This window comes from Drosophila navojoa, chromosome 4 (genome assembly GCF_054131105.1).
Source record: "Drosophila navojoa isolate 15081-1374.11 chromosome 4, UAZ_NAV_1.0, whole genome shotgun sequence".
NCBI classification, from domain to species: Eukaryota; Metazoa; Arthropoda; class Insecta; order Diptera; family Drosophilidae; genus Drosophila; species Drosophila navojoa.
The window spans coordinates 21746351-21760071 of NC_142892.1; the positions used below are offsets into that span (position 1 = coordinate 21746351).

The 13721-nt window shown below is 44.3% G+C and overlaps 2 protein-coding genes across 2 annotated transcripts in view; one reads left to right on the forward strand and one right to left on the reverse strand.

Moving 5' to 3' along the window:
• olf413 (DBH like monooxygenase olf413) overlaps nt 1-13721 on the forward strand; it is a 144858-nt gene that overhangs the window by 107211 nt on the left and 23926 nt on the right. Inside the window, exons 4-6 of the mRNA XM_018102291.3 lie at nt 9332-9613; nt 9870-10055; nt 11063-11258. Of these exons, the coding sequence (XP_017957780.1) occupies nt 9332-9613; nt 9870-10055; nt 11063-11258 (664 nt within the window). The remainder of the gene's footprint in view (nt 1-9331; nt 9614-9869; nt 10056-11062; nt 11259-13721) is intronic.
• On the reverse strand, nt 4910-5597 carry LOC108652192 (uncharacterized). Its single transcript, XM_018102293.3, has 2 exons — nt 5290-5597; nt 4910-5230 (listed from the first exon to the last, which is right to left on the reverse strand). Exons 1-2 carry the CDS (start codon nt 5530-5532, stop codon nt 5024-5026), a joined length of 450 nt encoding a protein of 149 aa, XP_017957782.1. The 5' UTR covers nt 5533-5597; the 3' UTR covers nt 4910-5023.

Consider the following 13721-nt stretch of genomic DNA (forward strand, 5'->3'; position numbering starts at 1 on the left):
CTCTTCAGTTTCGTTGTCTAAAGTTCTTGAGCAGTGTACTGCTAATCACCGCAAACAGCAGGATAAACTAAACGCATCTGCTCAATCTCAAGCTAACGTTAAGCAACCCCAATCGACCCCAAAGTCGAATATTCCACCCATTACCATTCCGAGGCTGACAAATCTTCCGATGCTGCAGGACCTCTTGAAAAATAACAAGCTTTATGGTCCCAATAAAGTGGCAATACGCACCTCCGCCGGAGGTCTCACGCGGCTCTACGCCCAGGACATTGAAACGTTCAGATCTATTCAAAACCTTTTTGAGAACGTCAAGCTTGAGTTCTACACCTACCAGCTGAAGCAGGAAAGGCCATACAAGTTCGTCATTAAGGGTCTGCATCATTCCACTTTGCACTCTGCCATTAAAAATGAACTTGGTAGTCTAGGGTTTAACGTCACTAATATCCATTGTCCAGACAACACAAAGAGACCGGACAATCCCATCGACTTATTCTTCATAAGTATTGCACCAGGCTGCAACAAAACTGACCTCAAGAATATCAATCACCTGGATGGTCAACGGATCACTATTGAAGAAGCTCGCAAGAAGCAACAGTGGATCCAGTGCTCGAGATGCCAAAATTTCGGACACACAGCAAGATATTGCAGACAGACTTTTGTGTGCGTCAAGTGCGCCGAGCATCACAAAACTTCTGAATGTCTTCTTCCAGAATCCGCACCCGCCACCTGCGCGAACTGCGGTCAGGACCACACTGCAAACTATAGGGGATGTCAAGCGTACGCGGCTTACGCAGCCCGTAACCTGCGCAAGCCTCGCAATCCTCTCTCACCTGCAAATCAGCCTGCTTCCAGCCAGGCCCCCTGGCAACCCAACACTCCCGCCTTACCTAACAGTTCATCAGATACTCCTCATCACCACTCTCGTCCTACGTATGCCCAGATGATTAGAGGTAATCACCATAACGTTAGCGAATGGCCGTCAGTAGGGCACTTCATAGATCCCGGCCACTCATCCAGACAGGAAGCCCGTACCACCTACATGCCTACATCATCCACTGCGCAGCCAAGCTCCGAGTTCCCGGCACTCATCGCTTCTCTCAATACCCTGAACGAGACAGTCGTCAGACTAGTCAAAATGCAGGAACAAATGTTAAGCATGCAGTCCAAAATACTGGACCTTCTCGTCGCGCGTGCCAATAATGTTTAATACAACAAACATAATGTGTTGGAACGCCAGGGGGGTTTCCAACAAAATGCGTGAGCTGGAACTCTTCGTTCAACTTCACGACATTCACATCCTGCTTATCAGCGAAACCCAATTACTTGACGGCTTTGTGCCTAAACTCTTCCGCTTTGCCTGTCACACAGCTAACTATCCCTCTACCAGCCATAGGAGAGGTGGCTCCGCCATTTTCGTCCGGGAGGACATTGAACATTTTGTAACCATCCCAGTTCGATCTGACACTATTCAACTGGCCAGGGCAAGAGTAGCCACGGGGTTGGGATATGTAGAGTTTGGCGCAATCTACTGCCCTCCTAACAATCAACTGTCCATGGCAGACTTGCTTGCTATATGGCAATCCCTAGACCGGAAATTCCTTATCTGTGGCGATTGGAACGCTCATCACCAATCTTGGGGCTCAGCGAGAAGTAATTCTAGAGGTAGAGACCTTTTCAACTTCAGTCTGGCAACATCCACACAGATCATTGCCACGGGCAGTCCCACTCGGTTCCCAGACCATAATAGACAAAGGCCTTCCTGTCTGGACTTTGGTCTTTATAAGGATATACCTCAATGGAAACTGAAAATCGCCGCTCATAACGACCTTGGCTCAGATCACATGCCCCTGGTAATCTCGCTGGATGCAGCCGTAAAATGCTATCCTCAGGCCGAAAGACTGATCAACAGGAATGTTGACATAAACTTATTTAAGCTGATCTTAAACAATAAGTTCCATCCTGAATTAGAATTGCACTCGGAACAGGATATTGATGACGCTCTGAAACTCTTCAATGAGAATATTCGCTGCGCAGCCAAGGAAGCCGAAAAGACACGTTCAAGCCATGCACCTCGCCAAGCCGGATCGTTGGTGCTCACTTCGGAGCTACGTTACTTATTGCAGCAAAAGCGTCGTCTGCGGAGAATCTACCAGCGCACTCTACACCCATTAGACAAATCCAACTGGTGCAGAGCAGCAAACACACTCAGATCAGAGTTGGCTCGTCAGCGGGCGCAGATGTTTGATGACATGCTGGAAAACATGTCCACAGCAAAGGATGCCAAATTCAGCCTTTGGAAAGCCAGCAGAAATTGCAGACGACAAGTCATGCGGCAAGCCCCCATTAAAAATGGACCGGACAGTTGGTGTCGCTCAGATGAAGAGCAAGCGGAGGCTCTTGCGTCTCACTTGGAGGCCCGCTTCCTGCCTTATACACTAGCATCGCAAGAAGACACACAATCAACCGAGCAAGCCCTTTTGACCCCACTACAGCTCGATCCACCAGAGGAGCCGTACAATTTTGATGAGGTGGCATCAATAATTAAACATTTAAACCCAAATAAAGCCCCGGGACACGACAACATCTGCAACCGCACTCTTAGAGCACTGCCCGAGAATGCTATCCTCGTTATGGTAATAATTTTTAATGCCATAACGAGGCTTCAGTATTTTCCAGCAGTGTGGAAGACTGCGCTTGTCGTAATGATCCACAAGACTGGCAAGCCTGAGGAAGACCCTGCTTCATACCGACCCATTAGTCTCCTACCTTCTCTATCGAAGGTCTGGGAAAGACTTGTCATCCGTCGGCTGGTAGCAGTAACAGAGACAAGAAAGCTAATTCCACCTCAGCAGTTTGGTTTCCGCGCGGGGCACGGCACAACTGAGCAACTGCATAGAGTGACGGATCACATCCTCAGGGCTTTTGACAACAAAAAGCACTGTAATGCCATCTTCCTGGACATCGAACAGGCCTTCGACAGGGTATGGCATCCAGGACTGCTGCAGAAGATTAAGGAACAGCTGCCCTCACACTACTTCGCTCTGATCCGATCCTACTTGGAGGGTCGTTCTTTCAGAGTGAAAGTCAAATCGAGTCAGTCCTCCACATACTCGATTGCCGCTGGCGTACCCCAGGGCAGTATCCTTGCTCCCCTTCTTTTTTGCATCTTCATAGGCGATGCTCCTCTTCCTGATGCTTCAGGCTCTGGAGTCTCGTCAAATTCAACCTTGGTGGCAACCTATGCGGACGATATCTGCGTGTTGGTGTCAACAAAATCCAGCTCCACAGCGGCGGTAATTCTCCAAGACTTTATTGATTCCTTTGTTCAATGGGCGAACAGGTGGAATATTAAAATTAGCGCCACCAAAAGCAAGAGCTTATGCTTTTCTTTAAGAAGGGAGGCGCCCGCCACCGTATTCATCAATGGCACCCCCCTGGAAAAAGCCCGGACGGTGAAGTACCTGGGCATACACTTGGACAGCCGGCTCACCTTCAAGCCCCACATTCTGGCGACTGTTGGCACCTGTCGCGCCCGCCTCAAGCAGATGTCCTGGCTGCTACACAACAAAAGCAAGCTGTCCCTCGCAAACAAGCGCATGTTAATAATACACACAATAACGCCAATCTGGAGGTACGGTGTACAAGTTTGGGGAGTCGCCACAAAGAGTAACCGACAAAAGATCCAGTCAATGCAGAACAAGGCCTTGCGCCAAATCACTGGATGCCCCTGGTTCGTTCGGAACTCATCCCTGCATAGAGATCTCAAAATGGATTCAGTGGAAGAACAGATCTCATTTCATTCAAGCCGGTATAATGACCGCCTCAAGTCCCACGCCAACCGGCTGGCAAGAAAGCTGCCAAATTCGAAACCCATTCGTCGATTAAAAAGACGACAGTTCGAAAACCTCATCGCTAATAGTAATTAACTTACCTAAATATATATGTTTAAATTTAGTAGTAAATGTTAAACCTGTGATGTAAATTTTGTTTCAAGGGAGATTATAGGGCAAAAAGATGCTCTGGCGCTTCCTAATAAAAATGAAAAAAAAAAAAAAAAAAACAACAGAAACTCGACTGAACTCAACTTAACTGGAGCCAAAGAGAGCAGCAACACGAGGAATAACAATGCAATGCCAACAGCAGCAACAACAACAACAACATCAATAGCAACACAATTGTAATGGGCTGTAAAGTTTAAGGTGTGCGTCTGTGTGTGCGTGCCTGTGTGTGTGTCGGAATGAGTGTTGAATATTTGGACAAGTTAAACAAAATAATTTACGTCGGCACATACAAAAGAAAATAAATAAAATTCCAAGTTATTTAATAGATGTGCTCCTTAGCATGATAAAATCTTCCAGCTTTCATTTGAAGTAGTATAAATTGCGTTTTAGTTCATCGTTTTGTGGACTTGCGACTTTTACTTCAATTCCTGCAAGGAGACTGTTTATTTCGCGCTCACCCACACGTTACAATGGCATATATGCGTCTCACTCATACATAAGGGACTAGCGTAGCTTATCCATGTATAACATTTATGTGAATTGTGTATTTTTTAAACAGCAGATAATTAAAGACAAACTTATGTTTATTAATACATATGGATGGGCTGAAATCAAATATTTTATATAGCAATAAGCAACTTAATATTGAAATAAATAAATACGTGCATATACACGCAATGTGAATTCGCCCCATCTGCTTCAGTTACTGCTCTCGCTTACTCTTATAATTGAACGAATGCAAGAGCTCTTCATCTCACTCGCACATACTGTGTGCGTACACACGATTGAGTGAGTTGGTCTTTTAACAGTGCAGCGTATAAGACCTGTGACTCTTATACTGTTAATAAACTGACTCGCTCTCACATGTTGCCACTTTTGATCGAGAATCACTGATAAAACGGACGAACTTTTTAGTTTTTTCTTTTTTGATTTGGCCTATGGCCAAGAACTAACAACAAATTTAACACAACAATAACCAACAATACAAAACAAATTATAACCAGAAATACTGTTACTTAACCCTAAGCACCGCCACGATGTCCCATCATCGGCTTCTTGCACGTCTCTTTCATTTCCGTTGCACGCGACTTGCGCTTGGGACTGCTCCTAACATGGCCATAACGACGCTTCAATGCGCGCCAAAGACAGGGTACGCTCATGTCGATTAAGTCAGATGTAACAATCTTGGGGTCTAAGAGTCTAAACAAACACAACTTCGCCCTGCGAATCTGTTGCAAATAAATTGATTATTCCAAGAGTTGGGCTGCAATCTGCGCTCTGATCTTACCACCAATTCGGAGCTCTGAATGTAAATGTGTTTGCGGGAAGCAACATATGTGTAGTCCTGCAGCTCCAGATCTGGCCTCGTCTCCGTCTCCACACGCTCGCGCTCAATGGGCACTGGTGGTCCCATCACTGCTGGCCATATCTTTTGAATACGCATCTGCAGCTCCACCTTTTGGCTCCACTCTTTGTAGTTGGCTGCGCCCGATAGCAGCGGAATAGCCGCGGCGCGACGATGAGCCTGCATATTTCTATTTAATGTCGAATCTGTAGCAGTTTGAACTATTGATCCGGTTGACAGCAAAGGGAATGCCCTAACTGAGCTCCAAACCGAGCTCTGAGAGCGACACCTCAATTTGGGTTCAGGCAAGCGTTTAGCAGCTATTCTCGCAAGTTTTTCAGGCCGTAACCACGGCTCTAATGAGTGCTTGTCCTGGCGCATTTTACAATTAGCCCAAAAGTCAGCAAAGTGTGGCTCACCTGTAGTCCTGCCGTTTTACTGAACAACACACACACACACACACACATACACATACATCTCGTCTGGCTGTGCAGGTCCTTCGCTCACAGTCTTTGGCAATTAAGTGCTGGCCAAACGTTGACCACAGGCCAAATGACTGGAGCCAGTTTGCTTTCATTAATTTTTGGCTGTAATCCTTGCTGAAGCTTTTCATTTCATTTTAGTTGTCGGCTCACATTTGCTGTTGCTGTTGCTGTTGTTGTTGTTGCTGCTGCTTTTGGCGTTGCACGTGCGTGTGCATAGTTCGTCTCAGGCCTTTTCACACTTTGTTTCTACGTGCTGATACCCTTAGATAGCCTTTGGCTATTTTATGAACTTGTCTACTTAATTATGCGTAACTTGTGAAAGTCACATCTGAGGACTCGGGCGACAGTTTCTTGTTATTGTAATGAGCTCTTGCCATAATCACTCATTAAAATGCAGAAATGAAAGCATTTGTAATCGGCAATTTAACTATTTGATTTAGCTTTCATTTTTGAAAGATGCAAAATATATACATAGCAGTATATTCCTAACTCTATTGAATATACTTGTTACAGAATTGTATAGGAAAACTGCAGATGCTTATGTCTCGTAGTACTCTTATCACTTATATAGTTCAGTCGATCTTTCACTTGAATTCCGTTGCTGCTTAGCATTTTCCTGAGTCGCTCAGCCGCTGTGAAGAGCATTTTAAAGTCGAGTTTAAGCTGGCATTTTCGCTTCTTCTGCCTTTTTTGTTTCGGAACGACTGTTGAGTTTTTTCACAGTGGTCATGTTTTTACAACTGGGCCATGTCCAGCGGCGTCCAGGCCACGTTAATGACTTTTGTGCTGCGCCTGTCGCACGGCAAATGTTTTAAAACTGTCCGCTCGTTTTCCTATTGTTGTTGCTGCTGTTGTCGTTGTTGTTGTTGTTGCTGTGCAGCTGGGCAGCGATTGCCGGCCGGTTAGCGCGTTTGCCACAGACGCCCGCAGTGTTTGCCAGGACAGCGGGCAACCGAGTCATTTGTACAGGTTTTTTGCAGACTTGCTATGAATAAGGCGTGGGCGATATGGTTACAGGGGCTGGGCGAATGTCGAGCGGTAAGGGAATTGTTAATTAAAGTATTGTCTCCTCGTTGCTGGCAAAATGAACAAGTAGACAAGGACTCGTCGTCGTTGTCACTATGGTTGTTGTTGTTGCTGCTGCTATTGCTGTTGCTGTTGCTGTTGTTGTCACTGTCCTGGGCATGGCCCTGGCTGCCCTGGCCGTCAATTGTCGAACATGGTGCTCTACAGTTCCACTTAACAGCTACAGTGGGCACTTTGCCACAATGAATTCAAATGGATGCCCTGACCGGGTTGCAGATTTTCTTCTCTCTTTTCTCTTTTCTCTTTTTTTTTAACAATTTCCAACACTCTGCACTCGCTCTCTCTGCTGCTGTCTCACGGTCACTGTGGTGCCTGCCATGTTTGCTACATGTGTTGTTATTGTTATTGTTGTTGTTGTTGTGTCGCTTCAGACATACACATGTATCTACATACATACATATATATATATATGTATGTATGTATGTACATACACGTGCACATGACATGCACACAATGACAGCTGACTGTTGGCTTCCAAAAGCCCCCGAGGCACACGAGTCAAGTACAAACAGTCGTTGGGCCAGAGGAGAGCACGGGGCAGGCGCCAGGAGAGGGCAGCAATGAGGTATATTTCCCGCTCACGGGCACATTTTGGCTCGACGCGACGTCCGTCGTGTTGTGATTCTTTAATGAAAGCTTTAATTTGGGTTTACCAATTAAAACTACGTGGCAAATGAAATATACATGCTCAACATACACACACACACACACACACACACACACACTCACTCACACACAGAGCACAAAAGAAATGGCAGAAAAACATAGTAGAAAATAACGAACTCTTGATATACATATGTATGTATCTAGTTATATATCTGAGTCCGACACCAGACGTGTAAACTGAAGCCAAGATGTAAGGATGTTCGTTGTCCTGCATGTGTGAGTGTGTGTGTGTGTGTGAGTGTGTGCGTGTGTGAGTGTGGGTAAAATGAATGAGAAATTACAAGAGATTCCAACTGCACAATTTCGGTGAATGCTTAAGTACAGTCTGCAACGAGCAGAATTGAGAATCGAGGCGATTTCCTTGTGAAGTTTGGCAACGCTGAAATCGCAGAGGTCAAGCAATTAACCTAAGTGAATTTTTATTCATTTACCTCGAGTTCTGCTCGGAATGCAAGCTGCATATGTATTTGAGCTGCTATTAAATGTAATTGGAGCAGATGAGCATTATAAAGGATTAGAAATCTGGCAGAATCTTGCAGTTGCCTTTTGCTGAACTTTGTTAGAGTCGGCCGAATAAATAGATTGATAAATGAAAAAGAGATTCCAGAGTTTCAAATCGAGGAATGATTCGTTGAAATGTATGAAACACCCAGAAGGAGGTGTGGCAGACCTCATAACGTATATATTTATATTCTTGATCTTCTCGACGATCAGCTGAATTAATTTAGCCCTCCTGTCCTAAGCATGAACGCGTCGATCTCAGAAGATATAAGAGCTAGATACTCGAAATATGCCTTAGTAAGTCCATATATAGCACGCGCATATCGAATATGTTTCCAAAAATCGATAACTACTCACGTTTTTTTATAATCGATTATCAAAAATCAGCTATGAAATTATAGCTCCCGCATCCTTAGAGCGAGAGACATCAGCCTTTAAATATAGATTTTTGTGTATTTTACACAATTTCGATTTATGTACAAGCAGAAAAGAAGCGAATGCATTATTGCAATAATATCAAATCCTCGAAAGGTTCAGGGGATCTCGTAGTCGCGTAGTCTCGACTAGAACTTACTTGTTTCTCTTGTTATTTTTTTTTTTTTGTTTATAAAGCTCAGTACTCGTGTGCAACATGCATTCTAAGTGGCTCGAACATGTGTGATCTTTGTTGGGAGCACTTAGACCTTATCAAAGAGTTTAAAACTTGTACTGGCTGACATCCATTAATTAAGGCAGGGCGCCACGTCGCGTCGTTTCAGTGGTCTGTTGCGCCACCGGACGCTACAGCACGAAGTCCTTACTTGCAGCACTCCAGGTTGAGCAGAGCGAACTGCAGCTGACCAAACAACACCTGCTGCCCAGCTGGCCATGGCCGCAAGGCGACTTCCGTTTCCTTCCACTGCTCAGCTCGTGCGCACCTTTTTTACTTTTACTTAATTTGCCCTCACATGACGGCCAGCTCCCCCTGCAGCTGCAGCTCCAGACAGTCCATCCGTGTACACGTCAGCAAGGACATTATTGCCGCTGTTGTTGTCCGGCTCCAAGCGGATGCCTGATGGCTGTCGGCTGGCTGATGGGTTTGTTGGCCGCTGTTGCACGGGCTGCTATTATAACGCCATTTTGTGCACACACACACGGTCTCTCTCTCTCTCTTTCCTACGGCTTGCCACTAATTTTTTACACATTTTTCAACTCTCCATTATCCTTGACTATATTTTTTCGTCTTTTGCTGTTGTGTTTTTTTCCAGAACGACACGATGCGCTTGCTCTACATGTATCACGCACAGGATCCACCGCACGGCTCAGTGCGCCCGGGCACCCTGCCCGATCCGGAGCGAGCCTTCCGTCCGTATCGGCCAATGGTGCTGATGCAGCGCGCCCAGCTGCAGCTGCCATCGCCGCACGACGAGCGCGTTCGTGTGCTGGAGCTGCGTAATGAGGACGTGGAGCTGCCCGCCGGCGATACGCCGCTCTTCTGGTGCAAAATGTTCAAGCTGGAGGATATCAATCGCAAGCATCATCTCATTCGGGTAAGGCGCAGCCCGTGGCCATGACTAAACGTTAATGCTTATATACAATTCATAATTGAGGCCAAGTGCAGTCTGCTGCATTCGGTATCCATTTTCTTTTCTCCACTGTTTCGTTTTTCTTTTTTTTTCGCCTCGGCATAACCAAATTGAAATATTAAAAATTTATTTATCTCTGTATCTCCAACGCTCTGCAACGCTCTCCTTCTGCCCGGATTGTCTCTGGCTGGCGCTCATTTTCTTTTCATGGGACCGACAGTACGAGCCGATTTATGATTCATCGTCCAGCGTGCACTACTTGCAGCACATAACGCTCCACGAGTGCCAGGGGGCGCACTCGGAGCTGGAGGAGCTGGCACGCGAGCAGGGCAGACAGTGCATGGGCGCCCGCTCCATACCGCTGGCATGCAATGCCATTGTTGCCTCCTGGTCGCGGGGCAGCGAGGTAAGCATCTGATTCAACTGCACTCAACTCAGCTCAACTCAACTCAGCTGAACTTTCTCATCCCCATGGCCATCAGTGTCAGAACCATAACCATGCAATATTCATTTAACCTTCGCAAATGCTTCCTTTCAACACAAAATACAAGTTAGCTTCTGCAGCGGAATACGAAATTTTAAATACCCTTAAATGGAATCTCTGTAAGAGATGGAATAGAATAGAATAAAAGTAATCTAGTCTAATAAATTAATAAGTCTCCTTCTCCAATTCAGTCTCTTTCACAGTCTTCAATATTATTCGTAGATCTTTAATAGAGTAATCAACGCTAAGGATCCTTCTCTGTTTCATTATCAATTCAATCTCAGAGTCAGTTACATCTTCCCACCAAGTGCATTCGCTAGCTACTCGAGCTCGACTTCTGTCAGTGTATATTCACGAAAAAAGAAATGGCTTGGCCTTCTGCACTTTCGGAACCTTTTTGCCATGCTTTTCATAATTTCATCACAGGATCGCTGCCATAATGCAGTGCCATGTGCTGCCGCCAGGGGGCGCTACTGCATTGCAATGCAATTGAATGGCAACGGCTTGCGTGGTGACTGGGTCCGAGGCAAGGCTTTGGGGCTCCTGCTGCTGCGCATTTAAATTGCACATGACCATGGCATCAGCTTCCGTCCTTTATTTGCCAGCCGTAGTGTATATAAATACGTGTGCTTATACATATATATACAGACCGACGTGTATAAATATGTATATTACAAACAACAGTCGTATCTGCTTTTTTATATGCACTGCCTCCAAGTGAAGTCGGGTATATCAGTATTATGAAAGGTATAGAAAGATATGGATGTAATATTAGAGATTCTATATCAGAGATTATTTCAAGCCTCCATAAATTTATCATCAGCATTCGTAGAGTGTATTGCGCAGTTGGTTAAACTCGACTCGACTGAGCCCTTTTCCTATTTTTGGCGAGGGCTTTTGTTTCATTTGTTTGCGTTTGTGTTTTGCAGGGATTTACGTATCCACACGAAGCGGGCTACCCGATTGAGTCGCGACAGGCCAAATATTATTTAATGGAGACCCATTACAACAATTTGAAGCCGGACTTTGCCCAACTGCATGCCAGACAAATGGCGGATAATTCTGGTTTGAAAATCTACTTTACGCACGTGCTGCGACCAAATGACGCTGGCATTTTGTCAATCGGTAAGTTTTGGCTTGGGTACATACTAGATATACGTATATATACATATAAGTGTGTGTGTGTGTGTGTGTGTGTGCATGACTGCAGTGCCTGCTGCTGTGTGTATAAATTTTATGCGATGTGATGGGATGCGATGCGATGCGATGCGATCCGAGCTTTCATATATGCAACTCATGTCATGCAATTTATGAGATTGCCGAGTCCAAAAAACGACCCTGGGAGTTGCTCCATCGGAAGCTGGGGGCTCCAGCACTGCCAACCACATTGGTGGCAAGTAAAACAAAAGCTTATGAGTTTTGTGTCCATACATAAAAATAGTAGGGAGTGAGTAAGTGTATGTATGTGTGTGTGTGTATGTGTGTCTGTCTGTGTTGTGGGTAAAGGTAAGTCCTGGCGGAACAGTTGAAACAACAGCCTCGTGCATTGTCTATCGGGCCAGACTGCTTTCACGATTTTGTACAATAGAAATATATTTTTAATTGCTTATCAAGTGCGCCTCGGAGGTTGCAGAGCAGACCAAACAACGGTATTTGTATGTGTGTATTTCTCTTTTTTATTGAATAATTTATTATTAAATGGCGCACAGTGCACGCAGAAGGCGCATAAATAAATTAATAATGACCATCTAAAACTTTGTAGCATTCAATAATCGTATTATTATAAATTTAACTGAGCCTGAGGGTTGAAAATACGTCAATTAAATTTAGTTTGAATATTTGTAATGACATGCGGCAGCCACGAGGGCTAATTTAATATTATATAGTTAGTGAAGTATAATTATTAGGAATTGAGTTTCGGTATTCCAAAGAAGCCCGTGATAGAGTCTATAATTTATTTGATCTAGTCCTCGAGTGCCTCAATTTGTTTTTATGGGCGATTCTCACACATTTAGTTATGCTGACTCGCCCACTTTATCTATGATCTAATTTTCTATAGTATTATTATTTAAAATTATGGTTATTATCAATCAATTGGAGAGCTCACACAATCAGTCGCTCATTAATTCAATCAAATTAGACACTCATTCAGCCAATCCTATTCAATCAGGAATACGTCAGCGTAGAGTCAGTCATCAATCACTTATTATTTCAGAAGTCAGTCAATCATACAATCGGAAAGTCAGCCTATCGGTCTCTCAGTCAATCGCCTATATATTTATTGTCCGATAATCTGCAATACTCAGTCCATCTGTAGAACAGCTAATCAATCAATCAGCTATAAGTCGTCAAAGTGGTTTCTTCGCCTTATTCCATATATGCACGTCAGTCAGTCAATCAGTCAGCTTATGAGTCTGTCAATCTCTTAGATAACCATTTATAGAGTAGCAGTCAATCAGCGGACAGTTATCAATCAATTAGTTTGTCATTGAGTAAATCAATCTTAGGTGATTGAAGTCAATCATTCAATTGTTAAACTCTGTCAGTCAATTCGCTCAGTCAGCAAGCAATCAGCCAGTCAATCATGGGAAAGTCATGCTCTATATGCTCTCCGTAGGTTCGTCAATCGGTCAGTCAATCAATCGCCAATACAATTATTTAGACTACAAGCAATTACACTTTACGTATGTCTCAGATTGCCAATATTCAGAGAAAGTTTTCAAGCAGCCCTCGCCGCATAAGCCACAACAAGAATATTCGTGTGCTCGCCTAGCTTAAGCGCTTTTTGAGTACATTTCCCGCTGACTTAGTACACCTGAACCACCACCAACCCCCCCGCTAGGCAAGCTCAACAAATTTTCAGGTTTTCCCCATCCCCATGTATGTATGTATGTGTGTGTGTATGACTGTGCCTGCGCACAGGATAACTAAAATACTAATTTCACTTTACAATTTGTTTTCTATTTTTTTGCTCTCTCTCTCTCTCTCTCTCTCTCTCTCTCTCTGTCTTTCTTTTTTATTGTGCTTTAACTCCCTCTACTGCATCTATTTCTTGTTGTTCGGCTTTTGGTTGCTTCGTTTGGTTTTTCTATTTGCTTGTGGCCACCAGCCGGAGTGGGCGGGCCAATGTGGTCGCTGTTGTTGTTGTTGTAGTTGTTGTTGTAATTGTTATTTTACTTTTGTTCATAGTCACGCAAACCAATATAACTTTGTTACAACCGCACAGAGACATGGCCAAACACAGTTGGGACTCCCTCAGTCTGTGTGTGTGTGTGTGTGTGTGTGTGTGTGTAAGTGAATAGGAAGTAAGAGAATAAGCCATACAGGATGAAGGTATAGGGCTCCAAGCTACTCACACTTCAACCAGCGCACGTTCTCGTCGATGCTTTTTGAGTAGGTGTTGCCAAAACTTCCGGAGCATTACGGCACAAAAGTAGCAGAAGTAGATTAATACATTCTGATACGCTGCAATTTCTAAGCGAATCAACTAAAATAAAAAATAGCTGAAAATACAAAAAAAGGTATATAAATATATATGTATATACATACATATATGTATATGTATGCCACGTCATGCAGCTAGCCTTA

Bases quoted from the DNA above. Each gene is read 5' to 3' on its own strand.
- LOC108652192 (XM_018102293.3), bottom strand. From the start codon at position 5,532: ATGCAGGCTCATCGTCGCGCCGCGGCTATTCCGCTGCTATCGGGCGCA. The intron at 5,231-5,289 runs GTAAGATCAGAG...TATTTGCAACAG, and splicing joins TTCAGAGCTCCGAATTGGTG to ATTCGCAGGGCGAAGTTGTG.